Below are 18,231 nucleotides of genomic sequence, written 5' to 3'. Positions count from 1 at the left end.
ATGCATTTCTATGTAGGAACCATTGTTGAGGTTTTTCAGTGTATATTATATCTGTTTTATTATGTATTATGTTATTACATATATATATATATATATATATATATATTAGCATTATTGCTATTTTATGTACCGTGGGACTCCCACTTCGACGACGGGGAATATTCAAGCATGTGAATCTATGAAAGACACCCCTAATACTGGAGAAACACCATTTACTACACCTCCCAAATCAATCAGGCAAAAAATTCTGCAAGAGAATTGTTTCAAGTGGTCACTCAACTTTCTAATCCTCCTGCCCCTCGCCCTGACGTATCTCAATCCCTCTGCAACTCCCTTGCTAATTTCTTTAAAGATAAAGTCACCTCTATTTTCTCAGCCTTCACCCTTAAATCTTCCCCCACTATCACTACCAACCAATCTCGGCCTACCAATGCTCCTATTTTCTCGGTTTTCGAAGCAGCCATGGAGGAGCAAGTCCAACGGCTAATTTCCGGCACAAAATCTGGATCGCCTTCAGATCCTTGCCCTCCTGCCATTCTCAATCTCATTCCAGAAGCCATTTCCCCCGCTTTGACGAACATCTGCAATGCTATGTTCACCACCGGTTTATACCCCTCAGTTTGGAAAGAGGCCATTATTAAGCCACTTTTAAAAAAACCTACTCTTGATCCCCTCCTCCCAGCTAGTTACCGTCCCATTGCATGCCTTCCTTTTCCAGCAAACGTTTTTGAAAAAACTATGAACATACAACTGTCCAAATTCATAGACAACAACAACTTACTGGACGATACCCAATTTGGGTTTAGACAGGGACAGGGAACCGAAACTGCTCTAATAAAAGCGGCAGATGAAATAAGGATGACATTGGACAAAGGAGGAGCGGCAGTATTAATACTGCTGGATCTCTCCGCAGCCTTTGACACGGTCGATCATGCTACCCTGATCGACTGTGTCTCAGCAATAGGCATTCAGAACAAGGCCAAAGAACTCCTTGCCTCCTTCCTAGCTAACCGCTCACAAAATGGGCCCTTTCACCTCCCATACTTTCACCCTTCCTTGCGGAGTACCACAGGGCTCCTCGCTAAGTCCAACACTGTTTAACATTTATGTTTCGGACTTAGCGAGGGTGATTAAGTCTCACGGCATCTCCCTCATGACCTATGCCGACGACACCCAACTGGTGCTATCCGTACATAACAACGGAGCGATAGTTGCTGCAAACTTCCAAAAAGGAATGTTGGCAATAAGTTCCTGGATATCATCAAACTGTCTCAAATTAAACTCCGACAAGACAGAGGTGATGACATTCGGGAAACTAGAACCTACTTGGTCCCCTTAATGGTGGCCAAGAGAGATGGGGTCTCCACCAGAACCTGTCACAAAGGTTTGTAACCTTGGAGTCACGTTCGACAATAAAATGACCTTCCATCATCATGTCAATTCCGTGGTCTCCCCATCTTTTTTCACCCTGAAAAAAATCAAAAAACCTTTGCCCTACCTTCCCACTTCAGCCGGCAAAACCCTAATCAGCACTTTGGTTTTTTCCAAAACAGATTATTGCAACGCCCTTCTTCTGAACGCCCAGGAAAAAAGTCCTCAACAGGCTACAGCTAGTTCAGAATGCCTCTGCTAGAATCCTACTGGGCATTCCTAAGTTCACTTCCATTTCCCCTTATATCCAACAACTGCACTGGCTCCCAGTCAGAAGCCGTACAAAGTTTAAGGCACTGTGCATTGCCTACAAAGCCACCAACAACTTAGGCCCACAGTTTCTCAAAGATGCCCTTTGCCCGCTAAAAAATTCAAGAATGCTCCATTCCTCTTCAGCCCACTTGCTTAAAGTTCAACGAACAAAAAAGGCCAACTGGGGTGACAGATGCTTCACGATCTCCACAGCCAAACTTTGGAACGCACTCCCCCTAGACATCAAATTGGCCCCAACGCTCATCAGCTTTAGGAAGAAATTAAAAACCTGTTTTTTCTCACACTAAATTGCTCCTTAGCTAACATTCTGTATACTAAGCGCAGAGACACCTCCGGGTAGTTGTGCGCTATAAAAATTGCAAAAAACATAAACATAAACATATAAAGTTAAGGGTAGGAAATGGGGACACAGAAATTTAGGAAAGGGGTAGATATGAGAGCGTTCCAGAAGTTCAAACAATTGTTGTAATGTTTTGGCATTATGAAGATAATGATAACAATTGAATAACATTTAAATGTACTGCAAGATCTCTTAGGGAGGCAAACAGATTCTAATAAATAGGCATCTCAAAGAAGAAACCATTATATGAAGAACGTAAGAAACCCAATACGATTATTTTAATAATATGAACTTATATGATTTTGTTGGTGTTGTAATTCATCTTAATACAAAAGAAATAAGCAAGACGTTTTAATTCATACATGCATTTATAGCCCATCTTGTCAGTTACCCATGTAGTATTCTCTCCCTATGACACGCACTATACTTTTCATTCCAGATTGACTAGCTGGCACTTGCATTATAGTTTACAAAGGTACATAAGAAGAAGCATGCAACTTGAAAAATATTAAATACTCTCTTGTTTGGAAGTTATCAACACAGAAAGCAACACTGTCAAGCCCTTACCTCTCTAAATCACCATCCATTGAAATGTCCACTTTATCTAGATGCTCTGGCAAAGAAAGAAGAGTCTTGCCTTTCATTTTGCCTTCCATGACAAATATTTCATTTTTTAATCTGTGGGCTTGAGTCATTATGTCTTCAGACACCACTCGAGGCCACCCACTAAGATTATCACCATTCATGAAAAGCGTATAAACAACCTGAAAGACAATTGCATTTATTTCAGCTTTCTTCCTTCAGTCTCAATAAAGGCATTGAAGAAGTTTGATAGAACAGCTTATAAAGTGCTAGTGGCCTGCAAGAGATAAAAATGTGGTATTTAAACAGAATATCGATTTGGAAATGTCAACTTACACAAAAATCGAGATGGAAATATCATGATACAGAAATATTGACAGCAAGAATATCTTGGTCAAGAATATCGAACTTAAGGTAAGAAATATAGTTTTTTTTTAAAAGAAGTCACTAATATCGTTTTCAAAAATATATTTGTTTAAAATATCGATTTTTTAATTAGTGTTATGTATTGTATTTTATATTTTAAATGCATGTGATGTATTTTTTTGTGTAAGTATTGTTTATGTTTTTTAACATATGTGTTAACTTTTTACTGATTATCAATTTTATTCTTTTATTAATTTTTGCGTTTTTTAGTTCTGCAGCGGGTTGTGGGTTTGTAGGGGAACAGAGTGAGAAGTAATTTAATTATAATGAATGATTATTTTTTATTGATCAATATTTATTCATTTGAGATTTTATAGTGTTAACTGTGGAAAGTTATTTATATGTAATTAATTATTAATTGGTTGTTAATTAATGTTAGTTAACTAATTGATAATTAATCATGGTAATTGTGTAAAAAAATGTAGGTGGGGGTTGTGGGGTTTATAGGGGTAAAGGGTAGGAAGTAATTTATTTTTGATTAATTAATAATTAGTTATTCATTTATATTAATTGATTGAAAATTAATTATGGAAATTGTGTAATGAATTTCAGGTGCAGGTAGGGGGGGTATAGGGGTAAAGGGTAGGAAGTAAGTTATGTTTAATTTATTAATAATTAGTTCCTAATTAATATTAATTGAACCTTAAATATGGAAATTGTGTAATTAATTTTAGATGTGGGTTATAGGGTTTATAGGGGTAAAGGGTGGGACATAATTTATGTTTAATCAATTATTAATTAGTTGATCATAAATAATAATTAATATATTGATATTTAATTAGGATAGTTGTTTATTTTTTGGGTGTGCATTTTACTTTTATAGGGGTAAAGGGTAGGGAGTAAATTCATTTTTATAATTAGTTGTTAAATATTATTTTTTAATTGAAAATAAGTTTTAATTGCATAATTACATTTTGTACAGTTTAATTTTAGCTGTGTTTTGTGGTTGTTATAGGGGTAACATGTGGAACATTTATTAATTGTTATGAGTTTTAATTCGTTTTTTAATTATTAATATTTCTTTAATTGGTAATTATGTTAATTATGTAAGTACATATTTTTTAAATTTAGATGTGGCTTCTGAATTGTGTGGTGTTATAGGGTAGGGAATAAAAAAAGTAAATGTATGTAATAATGTTTTTGTTTCTAAATAATTTCCAATGAAAAATATTTATTTGTTTGAAAATATTTTTTCTTTTATTTAATATATTATGTGTAGGTATTTTTCATATGAATTTAACATTCTAATATGTTTTTTTAATTTTTAATAATAAATATATTTGTATTTTATTTTTTAACATATTTATATATTTTTTTATTCATTTTGTTTTTTAAAATATTTTTGTTGTTAATATTTTGTTTTTTTCCAATTTTGAACTGACTGGAGTGAGAATATTAATTGTTACCCCTACTGTTGCATTGGGAGTGCGAATAGTACATTTTACCCCACCACTCTCCAACACTCTCCCTACTGTTGCACTCACTGGAGTGGGAATATTTTTTTTTATTCCTCCGCTATCCAACACTTTCCCTACTGTTGCACTCATTGGAGTGGGAATAGTAATTTTTATCCCCCCGCTATCCAACACTTTACCTACTGTAACAATCATTGGAGTTGGAATAATACATTTTATCCCTCAGCAATCCAACAAATTCCCTACTGTTGCACTGACTGGAGGGGGAACAGTAATTTTTACCCCTCTGCTATCTAACACTTCCCCTACTGTTGCATTGACTAGAGTGGGAATAGTAAATTGTATCCCTCCCCTACCCAACACTTTCTCTACTTTTGCACTCACTGGAGTGGGAATAGTAATTTTTACCCCTCCACTATCCAACACGTACCCTATTGTTGCCCTAAGTGGAGTGGAAATAGTAATTGTTACCCCTCCGCTATCTAACACTTTCCCTACTATTGCACTGACTGGAGTGGGAATCGTAAATGTTATTCCTCCGCTATCCAACCCTTTCCCTATTGTTGCACTGACTCGAGTGTTAAATTTAAGTTGAAAGATTTTTAAATAGTTTAATGTTTCAATTTATAATAGAATGTTTTTTTTAATAGATTTTATGTTATTGGTATGTATATATATATATATATATATATATATATTTGTTTGAAAAAATATATATAATGTTTAAATGATAAAGTAACTTAAAATTAATAGTTTAATAATTGTTCTAAAGTAAATATATATACATATGTATATATTTTAAATCTATTTGATTTTTTAAATTAATTATATTATTTAATATATGTAATATTTATTATTTTATTTATATATATATATATATATATATATATATATATATATATATATATGTATATATATATATATATATATATATATATATATATATATATTTTGTAAAACTATATTTCTTACAACAATAATTATTTTCAATATTTTTGTACTTACCTGTCTAAGTATAGGGAGCAGATATTTTTGCATTTCATATTCTTTACATCTATATTTTTTACATCGATATTCTGTCAGTGAACCTGAAAAAGTTACTTACATTTCAACAGAAGAGTACATTGCACATTTCATTATCATGTTCATTACATCATAGAATTAGCACTGTAGCCCGGATACATTTTGACACAAACTCGCTATTAAATATCAAATAATACATCAAATAACAAATCCTAGTTTAGGGTTTAACCACTTGGATGCTAGGCGTTTTCCCGCTGTGTGCTGGAAAATGCCATTTTAGTGGCACCATGACGAGCTCAGCTCGTCATCAGCACACGACCCCCGTGGGTGATGACGAGCTGAGCTCGTCATCAGCATCGAAGGGGTTAAAAAACTGGCAGAGGGTCTAAATGGGTCTAAGGAATTAGAATACTTAGATTTGAAAGACGACGGACCCTTTCATATACACAGTAGCCAGAAAGAATAGTTTCTGACCTGTAATTCTCCCTATGGACAATTTCGACTGAAATCATAAGCACTGATTAATACTATCCTCGTGTGGGGACCCGGGAGGAGTTCTTTCAAGGTCAATGTTTTGTTTTTTTACAGTATCTTTGCATTACTTTAGAAAGGGCTGGAAGTACATGTGATAAAATGTCAATTTGCAGCAGTAAGACAGGCTATATCGCCACATTTCATTCATTTTAATTTGCTTTAAAAGATGGTGAAAAAAAGCATTAAACTTTCAAAAAGTCATTAAAAATAAATAACTGACATTTTAAAACGTCGTTCACAAAGTCTTTTCACTTTATTTTAAAGTGAATGGTAGGAAGAATAGGGCAATGTAGCTTGAGAAGCTGCACTATCAATACAGTGAGAGAAGAACACTGCGACTTTAAGGGCACTCTGACCTCCAATGTCCCATCATACCCAGTAGGTGGCAGTTTAACCAGTTCTTTCATACTCAGTGAGTAGCGGGATAGAGTTAATCATACTTTATCTCTTCTCTCTAAGAGGAGGGAATTGCTTATTGTTGGTTGCACCAGAGATTTCCCTAAGAGAGAACTAAGATTACAGGTTAGAATTTCTTCTTTCTCTCTCGGGGGATCTGCATTGATAACCATATGCACTGAATAGAATAGATAGCTTATCTCCTAAAAATATTGCAAGGGAAGAGATGAAGTATTATATTTTGGTGAAAAGATTTCTTAGAGAGGCTTGCCCGACTTGAGTGCCTGCTCTTGAATCTGAATCAAGGCAATAGTGTTTTGAAAAGGTGTGAACAGATCTCCAAGTTGCCGCTTTACAGCTCTCAGAGTTGCAAATAGTTGTTTTGACTGCCTCAAAGCTTTAGTCTTATCTAAATAAAACTTCACCCTCTAACATTGAGAGTATGGAGAGAACTCTCTGTAGGAGAGGTAGATTTTTCAAGAACATAGGCAAGATACATTCTGATTTACATGAAAATCTAATACTACTTTAGTAAGTAATTTTGGATGGGTCCTCATTACTTATATTAAATACATTATAAGGATTGTGGGAGTAAAGAGTCTGTATTTTGCCAACTCTTCATGCAGAGGTTATAGCAACCAGGATGGAAGCCATCCATGGTAGGTGCTGAAGGGAGGCATTATGTATATTTTCAAAAGGAGGACCCATAAGACAAGAAAGGACAATATTTAACTTCCATGAAGGGCAAAACCTCTTGATAGGGGGTTAGATTTTCTTAATGCGCTCTAGGACATCCTTAACTACAGGGATATTAAAAAAGGGCATTTGTGAAGGACATTTTCAGTAGTCAGTGACTGTTGCATGATGAACTTTAATAGAGGACAATTGCAGCCTTGTCTTATTCAAATAAAGGAGGTGTGGAAGAACTGCTTCTTAGCAGGTGAGAGGATTAACATTGTTCTGAGCACACTAGATGGAGAATCTTTTCCACTTAAAAAATATAGGATGTTCTGGTAGATGGTCTTTTGACCTCTCTCAAAAAACCTGTGCACTCCTGAGGAAGGTTCAGGTGACAATATTATATGAGTGGTAGAGCAAAGATGCCAAGTTCAGAGATTAAAATTAGGGGTGTAGAATCTGGCCCCCGAATTTCTGACAGATGTCCAGCCTGCACGGCAGCCTACTGTGCGAATGCTCTGAGAGGTGAAGAAGATCCATGAACCACTACTGTCGGTGACACTACGGAGCAATGAGAATGAATCTTGCCTTCATATGTGACACCTTGATGATCACTATTAGCGCAGCAATGGGATCAAGGAAAGTTATAAAGAAATGTGACTAGCCAAACAATCCATAGAGCAATCCCCAACATGCCTGGTTGGTAATACTTCGAGGTGAAGCTTGGGCATGTTTTGCTTTCTCCGTCTGCGAAAAGGTCTATTTGAGGTAAACCCCAGTCACAAAAGATGTCTTGAAGGACAGAACTGTTTAAAATCAATTTGTGACTCTCTTGAATGGTTCTGCTGAGAGTGTCCACTTGAACATTCTGGATACCTGGAAGATGGACGGCTGCGATCCTGATGTTCCTGGAGATTTCCAGACGTGCTTCCAGGGATAAAAGTCTGGATCTTGATCCTCCCTTCTTGTAGAGATTATGCATGGTCTTTGTATTGTCTGTTTCAACAAGGGGAAAGGTTTTTTTGAAGGACAGGAGGAAAGCTTTTCAGAGCTAGGTGCACTGTTGTCAACTCCAGTAGGTTGATATGATAAGAGTGTTCCTTTACAGGCCACATGCCTTGAATTTGAAGGTGGTCCATGTGAGCACCCCACCCTGAAAGGGGAGCATCCCCATCACTATGATTTGGGTAGCGATGACTTCATGGAAATTCATGCCTTTTAGAAGGTTTTTTGAGAGACACCACTAGATGAATTATTGTTCTGCATGAGTTGTTAGGATCATGTTGTCCTCCCATCTTCCTAATAGTTGATCCAATTGATCTTCCAGGCACTATTGCAGCGGCCTCGTTTAGAGGCATGGATTCAGGACCAGAAAAATGCATGATGTCATTAATACTAATAGAGAGGATATTAGCCTCACAGCTGGATGAGCCGCTGTCATCAGAGAGCAACATTTCTGAAGCATAGGTAATTCTCTCTCGTTGGAAGGAAACACTCTTGTGTGCACTATGTCTAGAACTTCATCCAGATGGTGACAGGATTGAACTGGCACTGTGTCAATCAATCAATCAATCAATCAATCATAACACTTGTATAGCGCGCTACTCACCCGGAAGGGTCTCAAGGCACTTGGGGGGAGGGGGCCGCTACTGCTCGAACAGCCAGGTCTTGAGTTGTCTCCTGAAGGCGTGGTGGTCCTGGGTCAGCCGAAGGTGGATGGGGAGGGAGTTCCATGTCTTGGCAGCCAGGTAGGAGAGGGATCTGCCTCCGGCGGTGGCTCTTCGGATGCGTGGTACGGCGGCGAGGGCGAGGCTGGCGGATCGTAGCTGGCAGGTGGGCGTGTGGAAGGTCAGGCGGTCGTTGAGGTACTTGGGGCCCAGGCCGTGGAGAGACTTGTGTGCGTGGGTGAGGAGCCTGAACGTGATCCTCTTGTTGACGGGGAGCCAGTGTAGGTTCCTCAGGTGGCCGGAGATGTGGCTGCGTCAGGGGATGTCCAGGATGAGTCGGTCGGAGGCGTTCTGGATGCGTTGTAGTCTTTTCTGTAGCTTGGCTGTGGTTCCGGCGTAGAGGGTGTTTCCGTAGTCCAGCCAGCTGGTGACGAGGGCCTGGGTGACCGTCTTCCTGGTTTCGATCGGGATCCATCGGAAGATCTTGCGGAGCATGCGGAGGGTGTGAAATCATGAAGAGGAGACGGCGTTGACTTGTCTGGTCATCAAGAGGGAGGAGTCCAGGATGAAGCCCAGGTTGCGTGCGTGGTCTGTCGGCTTTGGGGCGGTGCCCAGGGCTGGGGGCCACCAGGAGTCGTCCCAGGCGGAGGGTGATGGTTCAAGGATGAGGACTTCCGTCTTGTCTGAGTTCAGTTTCAAGCGGCTGTTCTTCATCCATTCGGCGACGTCTTTCATCCCTTCGTGGAGGCTGGTTTTGGCGGTGTTGGGGTCTCTGGTGAGGGAGAGGATCAGCTGGGTGTCGTCGGCGTAGGAGATGATGTTGAGGTTGTGTTGGCGTGCGATGGCTGCGAGAGGTCTCATGTAGACGTTGAAGAGGGTGGGGCTGAGTGATGATCCTTGCGGGACGCCGCAGATAACTTCGGTGGCCTCGGAACGAAACGGGGGAGGCGGACTCTCTGTGTTCTCCCAGCGAGGAACGAGATGATCCACTTCAGTGCCTTCTCTTGTATGCAGGTGTTGATAAGGCGTTGGAATAGGGTGCGGTGGCAGACAGTGTCGAACGTGGTGGAGAGGTCCAGGAGGATGAGTGCCGCTGTTTCCCCGTTGTCGAGAAGGGCTCGGATGTCGTCGGTGGCTGCGATGAGGGCGGTCTCGGTGCTCTGGTTGGCTCTGAAACCGGACTGCGAGGGGTCGAGGGATCCATTCGTCTCGAGGAAGGCGGCCAGCTGTCTGTTGGCGATCTTCTCGATGACTTTGGCAGGAAAAGGGAGGAGCGAGATGGGGCGGAAGTTTTTGAGGTCGGTGGGGTCCGCTGTTGGTTTCTTCAGTAGGGCGCTGAGCTCTGCATGCTTCCAGCTCTCCGGGAAGGTGGCGGTGTCGAAGGAGGTGTTGGTGACGTCTCGGAGTTGGGGTGCGATGGTGGAGTCGGCCTTGTTGAAGACGTGGTGGGGGCAGGGGTCAGTCGGAGATCCGGAGTGGATGGTGTTCATCGTGCGGGCTGTGCGTTCGATGGTCACTGCGGTCCAGGAGCGGAGGGTGGCGGTGGGGTGCGCTGGTTCGGCGGTTGGGTGCGAGGATGGTGTGCCGAAGCTGTTGTGGATGTCGGCAATCTTGCGGAGGAAGAACGAGGCGAGGGAGTCGCAGAGATCTTGTGAAGTGGTGATGTCGTTGTTGCCGGAGCTGGAGTTGGAGAACTCCTTGACGATGCTGAAGAGTTCCTTGCTGTCGTGGGCGTTGTTGTCCAGTCGGTCCTTCAGTGATTTCTTCTTGGTGGTGCGGATGGCGGATGGCTCGAAGGTTCCCCGTCCATCAGAGACTGACTCCCATGCTGCGCCAATTGTTTTTCCAGATATAGATGCCAGAGCATGCATAGGGACAAAGGAATAATAACGCTGGCTATGGCAAAACAATCCACAAAATGAGATCTGGTGAGATATCTGAGCCCTATGTATGTAATATACAATTATAGGTACATAGTGGATGCTTTCCAACTTCCTGCATTCGGGACAATTGAACTGAATGTTAGAACTGAATGAATGCTAGTAGTGAGCGGTATTCGTGTGATCTTGCCCCCAACTCTGATGTTTGGTTACCGTTCTAGGCCTTTTTCGGTTACCCCAGACCTCACGAGATTCTGGTCTTGGGTACCATCTTGGGTTTGGCCACTATAAAACCTGCCCCGCCAAGTCCAACCACTCGTGATTGAAGTTCTGGTGGAAAGCGGATGTTCAGAGTGGTTCCCCCGATGTAGGTCAGTTGCGGTGAGCAGATCAACACAGATTCACAATATGAATATCCGCGATACTTGGTGAACTGTGAATAACAATCGTAGTGGTAACCAATGGGACAAAATACTACATGATTATTGAGCACAGGTGTACTAATAAGACAAGATGCTGAGTGTAATAGAACCAACGGTCACGGATTAATTTCCGCATATGTTATTTTACTTATTTATTTGACAATTCCAGTGTGGTTGAAAACTAAACAAATAAAATGAACAATTAATCCTCAATTACGCTTGTGAGTTATACTGTTGAAAGCAAAATCACTAGATATGAGTAAGAATATTTGGGACAAATGAATGGAAACAACAAAAGACATTTAGCTAGCAATTAAGCAGAAGTTATTTAATTGTCATGATCAGAGTGGATGTATAAGTGAAGATTAACATAAATACAGATTAACACTCCTACTAAGAAGATTAAGGGGCCAATTCGGATGCGGGTTGGAAAGCATTCCCACCCAGGGCCTGATTCTGATGCTGTTAGGAAGGCCTCCTAATGGCATTTGCTCCTTCCAAATAGGATCGGGAGCGACCAAGTGCCCAATTATGATGCGGTTAGGAACATGTGCTCCCATTGAAGTCAATGGGAGTCCAACCAAATCGTACCTGGAAGCATCCGGATGCATCGTACTTGGTTGGTCGGACTCGCCCGATCCGAGTGGGTCGGAAACCATTTCCAACCCGATTCGGTCGGGAAGCATTTCCAACCCCCATCAGAGTCAGCCCCTTAGTAGTGCTTAGACAACAGATACAATTCTATGTCATGGTCAGAGTGAATTTGTGAGTGAGAAGTGAAAACTCCAGAACTCTAAGAAGCCGTCAGAGGAATAGAGGCAAAGTCCATGAGCCAGGGATTGCAGTTTCTTTCCACGGGTATGCTGATACGTCATATGCCTTGAATTAAGCTAGTAAATGCTAAAACAGTGTGGTGTGTGCTAATTGTCCACAAACTCACAGATGACAATCCTCTCATTCCAGATCTCCCTCCCGCAGTACCCTCCCTAAAACCCTTCCCCTCATCTGGCCATTCTGGCATTCTGTTATATCCTATACTCAATCGGTGCTATCGGAAGGTGGGCATTTTGAGGATACCGCTCCCGAGGAACCTTCATTGTTGACACATTGAGATAGATTTCTCATAATTTACATGCAGACCAAGTTAACTGAGGGTTTGATAATGTTGGCTTGCTTGATGGTAAGAAGACGCATTGATAAGCCAGTTGTGTAGATATGGGTAGATGAAAATTCTCATCTTTCTCAGGTGAGCTACCACAACCAACACACATTAGGAGAAAGTCTGCAGTACAGATTAGAGATGGAAAAGAAGAACCTTATATTGGTAATGGACTCTTGCTATGGTAAGCCTCAAGAATTTTTGATGTTTCTTACCTATGAGGATGTGAAAATAGTCATCTTTCAGAGCTACTGAACATGGCAAGTCACCGTTATGACGTTGATGAAGAGATAACATTGTGAACCTTTCTATGCAAATACATGGGTTGGCTATTTTAAGGTCTAAAAATGGTCTGTACTCGTTCTTCAGTCCTTTCTTCTTCACCAGAAAGTAATGGGAATACCTTCTAATTTGTTTGAGAGCAATCAGACCCTTTTCCATTGTATGCTTTTTTGAGAGGATGGAGACTTCTTGCTACTTAACAGGTAATATCTCTTAGGTGCAAAGGATGGTAAGGATACTAGAATCTGAGACAGTATCCATGTTCTAAAATATTTCAAATCCATTTGTTTTATGGGTATTTTACTCCACTCTTCCAGATAAGATGAACAATAGTTACTTACCTGTAATCTGTGGTTCTCCAGATTTGGTGTCTTTCATAGATTCACATGCCTGAATCATTCCCTCGTCGTCGGAGTGGGAGTCCCACGGTACATAAAAAAGCAATAATTTGCACCAAAATAACCAGATCCTTGGTAATAAACCAACCAGGAAGTGAAATAGCACTAAGCTATAGTGAAAACAAACTGTCACACTCATGACTATCCTAGTCATTATGTATAGCCCAAACTGCAGCCAATCAGGCGTCAGCTCCCACCAGAATGTTCTCCTCAGAGGCTCAGGCTGTCAGATTTTCTCGCACGGTAGTGGAACCATATCATAGCCTGAGGGGCCTAAGAGGGGAGGTGGGTGGGTGCATGTGAATCTATGAAAGACACCAATACTGGAGAACCACAGATTACAGGTAAGTAACTATTGTTCTTCTCCAGTATTTGGGGTATCTTTCATAGATTCACATGCCTGAAACAGAGTAAATAGCAGTACACCATTCTTTTGCTCTTAGACGCTATCTCGTATTATTAAGCATATGCACATGGTACAACAATATAGAGACATAACATAAGCGTCTAGTAGAGCATAGAGGAGGAGGGAGAACAGAGGCTCACCTTATTTAAAAATATTACGCAACACTGCTCGTCCCACCGAAGTATCTGCATCGCTGGTACCCTCCAGGCAGTAATGCTTGCTGAAAGTATGCGTGCTGGACCAAGTTGCTGCTCTGCAGATGTGACGCAGAGGCACTCCAGCAAAGAGGGCCGTTGAGGATGAGACCGCTCTTGTAGAATGCGCTCTAGGCAAGGATTGTAGTGGCATTCCTGCTTGCTGGTGACATAGACCAATTGCTGAGGACACTCAACGAGCTAAAGTTTGTTTGGTTACTGCGTGTCCTTGTCGCATTCTGCCATATGCTACAAAGAGCTGATCTGTCTTACGCAATGTAGCAGTTCTCTGGAGGTAAAATTTGAGGCATCTCCTGATGTCCAGAGAATGCAAAGTTCTTTCTGCTCTCGATTGTGGATTAGGAAAGAATGTCTTTAAACACACCGGCTCATTAAGGTGCAAGTTAGATGGGACTTTTGGCATGTATCTTGGATTGGTGCGTAGCACCACTGAATTTGAAGTGAACTGCATGTAAGGAGCTTTGATGGTGAATGCTTGAATGTCACTGACTCTTCTCGCTGATGTTAGAGCCAACAGAAGGGCAACCTTCCAAGAAAGGAATTTCAGATCCACCTTATGAATGGGCTCAAAAGGATGACGCATGAGCTGAGAAAGTACCACATTCAAGTACCATGATGGGGGTGGACGCCAGACAAGCGGGAACATACGGAACAGACCTTTAAAGACTTGCTGTATTATCCTAGAGGAATACAAAGAGTTAGATCCGTCTTGCCGGAATCTAGAAATGGCCGCTAAGAACACTTTCAGTGTGGAGTGAGACAAGCCAGACTTAGCCAATTGGAGAAAGAACGGTAAAATCTGTTCCGGTGTCGCCTGAAGTGGATGTAGGTGGGCTGCAAGACACCAATCACAAAACCTTTTCCATTTTAGCTGGTAAGTCTTTATAGTAGCAGGCGCTCGGGCATTGGCTACCACCTCTTTACAATCCTCTGGAATATTTAAATGAGCAAATTCGACGTGTTGAGGAGCCAAGGTGCTAACTTCAAGGAGGCTGGGTCCGGATGACAGATTTGACCCTCCTGCATCGTTAGAAGATTCAGCAGAGTCCGAAATTGTATGGGTTTGCACTCCGAGAGAAGTAGGAGCTCTGTAAACCAATACTGGCGAGGCCACCTGGGTGCGATGAGGATAAGACGGCAAGGTTGTTGTTTCATCTTCCGAATGACCCTGGGAATTAGAGGAATCGGCGGAAAAGCGTAGGCAAATATTTGATACCAACTCATCGAAAGTGCTTCTCCGCACGAATCTTTGTGGGGAATCCAGCTTGCAAAGTATGGGCATTTGCGATTCTGCCTCGTCGCAAACAGATCGAGGTCGGGATGACCCCACTCCTGAAAAACCTTGTCGAGAGTGGCCTGATGAAGTTCCCATTCGTGATTTGTTGTTGTAGCCCTGCTGAGTGAGTCGGCGAGCACATTGGACAGTCCTGGAACGTGCATTGCTGACAGATTGATCCCTTGATGTAAAGCCCAACTCCAGATTTCCTGGGCTTCTTGTGAGAGAAGGGCTGATCTTGTGCCGCCCTGCTTGTTCAAGTAATACAAACTTGTTGTATTGTATGTTCTGATTAGTACTGTTGATCCGTGAATCACTGTTTGAAAGGATTTCAAAGCCAGGAAAATGGCTCTCAACTCCAAAAGGTTGTTATGCCATTTCTTTTGATCTTTGTTCCATTTGCCCTTGACTGTCAGTCCCTCTAGGTGTGCTTCCCATCCTTCCAGAGACGCATCCGTGGTGATGGTGTATGCTGGTATTTCCGTTAGGAAGGAACGTCATTTTTGTAAATTGCCTGTCTGGGTCCACCATGCAAGAGCGTCTCGCATTCTGCAAGTTATGCGGATCTTGTCGTCGAATGAGCCTGTCACCTGAATCCATTGAAGACTGAGCTCTTCTTGAAAAGGACGCATGCGAAGACAGCAATTGGGTATGAGAGGGATGCAGGATGATAGCATCCCTAGGAATGACTTGTAAGTCCTCACTGAAACGTACCCTTTTTTCTGTAAGTTGAGGGCCATCTTGCAAATCTTGCACTATCTTTCTTTTGAGACAAAGGCTCGGGTGAGCTGAGTGTCTAATGTCGCTCCCAGAAATGATATTCTCTGTGATGGGTCAAGATGGGATTTTTTTAAATTGACCGTAAGTCCCAGGGACTGAAAGAGTGAGAGGCATCTTTGGACATGCTTTTTAGTTATCTTTAAAGAACTGGCCTTGATAAGGCAGTCGTCCAAATATGGAAATATCTGAACGCCTTCTAGGCGAAGATGTGCCGCTACTGGTGCCAACATCTTTGTGAATACTCGAGGCGCTGACCGAAGTCCAAACGGAAGAACTTTGAACTGAAAATCCCTGCCCGCCACTCTAAATCTTAGAAATTTCCTGTGCCTGGGGAGAATGGGCACATGAAAATAGGCATCTTGAAGGTCCAGGGAAGCCATATGGTCGTTTTGGGACAAAAGCTGGAGGATTTCTTGGAGTTACAAGAAAGAAACGGAAGGTGTACACAATTAGAGTCAGTGGAAATAGTGTATTAAAGTTTCTTCTTCTTTATTCAACAGTATTCATAGGACATAGGCACAGCCAACGCGTTTCGTTCCATTTGCCTTTTAGGAACTTCGTCAGGGCGAGTTAATGCAGTTTGAGCTGACATCAATTTGGTCAAATAGTGTTTAAGATTGAATCCTTCTTCCACAGAAATTCTAATGAGTTCAGTCAGGAATGTCCCTTCGATCCCCGCAACGTCGTTCTCCAAGGTGAAGGAGTTGAATGGATGTAACCGCCACCAGTCCGCAATATAACCCAGTGTTCGTGGCAATAACCACGTTGCGGGGATCGAAGGGACATTCCTGACTGAACTCATTAGAATTTCTGTGGAAGAAGGATTCAACCTTAAACACTATTTGACCGTGAACTTGACTCTAGTTTTTACGAACTTCGAATATGACCTTAAGGTACCGATTGGAATAACCTAAGGTCACCCCCTGTGGGCCTCATCTCCACAAGTCTGAAGGTTATGCGATTCTGACCCACAATTTGTCGTCGCCACTGATCCTTACCTCTCTGACCAAATTGATGTCAGCTCAAACTGCATTAACTCGCCCTGACGAAGTTCCTAAAAGGCAAATGGAACGAAACGCGTAGGCTGTGCCTATGTCCTATGAATACTGTTGAATAAACAAGAAGAAACTTTAATACACTATTTCTACTGACTCTAATTGTGTGCACCTTCCGTTTCTTTCTTGTATATCCTTGACCCATACACCTAACGGTAGCAGGTGTAGGAAGAAGTTTGCACCATCCAAAATCAAGAACTAAATGATCCGTAGTGCTTGACCTGGTCTGCTGCCTCGGTCTTTTGGATTTCTTGGAGTGTTATCATTAGAAAGGATATCTTTTTGAGATATTTGTTGAGGGCGCGTAGATCGCGGATGGGACGACATTCCCCTGTCTTTTTCAGAATGAGGAAGACTCTTGATTAGAAGCCCTTTCCCCTCTGTAACTGAGGAACTGTCTCGATTGCGCCTTGTCGAATCATAATATTGATTTGGGAAAGAAGCTCCTTGATGCGAGCTGGTGGGGGACCTTTGGGAGGTGAATTTGGGGGAACTTTGGTAAATTCTAAAGCGTGACCTCTGGTTACTACATTCAGAACCCACTTGTCTGTTGTAATCTTTGACCAATTTAATGAGAAATGGGATATTTTTCCTCCAACTCTTGATGGTATAGTTGTCAGAGGTGGTGACAGGTGACTGTTCTCATTGCCTCTTAGCAGAATCTTTCCCTCAGTAGGAAGATCTTCTTTTGCCTTGTGAATAGTTGCCTCGTTGTCCGTATGATTGTTGCTTATACGGCTGGTATCGCTGGTTACTGTGTGAGGACTGGTAAGATCGTTGCTGGGAATATCCTCCTCTATTTGAATAGGACCCCGTCCTTTGGCGCCACGAAAGGACGATCTACGAAATTGCAACGTTCCCAGAGATTTTGCCGTGTCTGTATCTTTTTTAATGGCTTGAAGGGCATCGTCAATATGTTGTCCAAAAAGATACTCTCCGTCGTAAGGCATGTCCATGATCTTTGCTTGGACTTCCTGTCTGAAGGAAGTTGATTTCAACCAACCTTGCCTCCTTAGTACAGCTACTCCTGCCAGCTATCTAAAACCTGTGGATGCGGCATCCACTGCTGCGTCAATCATTTCTGCCGAGATGCACACACCCTCATGAAGCACTTTCATTGCTTCCGATCTTTCCGGCTCTGGCAACTTTTCCAAAAACGGAGACATGTCTGACCACATCTGTCTTTCGTATCGCGCCAAGATTGCTAGCGAATTTGCAGTTCTGACGGTAGTCGCAGCCATCGTGGACACGTTTTTCCCAATGGAGTCAAGGTGCCTTCCATCCTTGTCCGGTGGAGCATTGACCTGTGAGGGCGGGTTTCTTGCTCTATTTTGTGCCGCCTGAACAACTACAGATTCGGTCTTTGCCTGTCCAATAAGGCATGCAGTAGATGAATTGGGTGCTTTGTATTTCTTCTCCAGCCGAGGTATGACTGCAGGCAAAGAGTTTGGCGTAGACATGATTTTCAAGCCTTCTTTCCAAATAAAGTCAATTATCGGGATCGTTCTTACTTGTTTGTGAGGTTGATCCTTAAAATCATATAAAAAGCAATCTTGCTGTGTAACCTCCATAGCGATCTTAAATCTTTTTGTC

At 42.0% G+C, this 18,231-nt stretch overlaps 1 protein-coding gene across 1 annotated transcript in view; it reads right to left on the bottom strand.

Moving 5' to 3' along the window:
* DNAH17 (dynein axonemal heavy chain 17) overlaps positions 1-18,231 on the bottom strand; it is a 15,539,113-nt gene that overhangs the window by 15,060,841 nt on the left and 460,041 nt on the right. Inside the window, exon 2 of the mRNA XM_086931082.1 lies at positions 2,612-2,808. Coding sequence (XP_086787208.1) covers positions 2,612-2,808 — 197 coding nt within the window. The remainder of the gene's footprint in view (positions 1-2,611; positions 2,809-18,231) is intronic.

Source organism: Lissotriton vulgaris, chromosome 7, assembly GCF_964263255.1.
Source record: "Lissotriton vulgaris chromosome 7, aLisVul1.2, whole genome shotgun sequence".
NCBI lineage: Eukaryota > Metazoa > Chordata > Amphibia > Caudata > Salamandridae > Lissotriton > Lissotriton vulgaris.
Note: the sequence above shows the minus strand (reverse complement) of the source record. Positions and strands in the feature narration are given on the sequence as shown.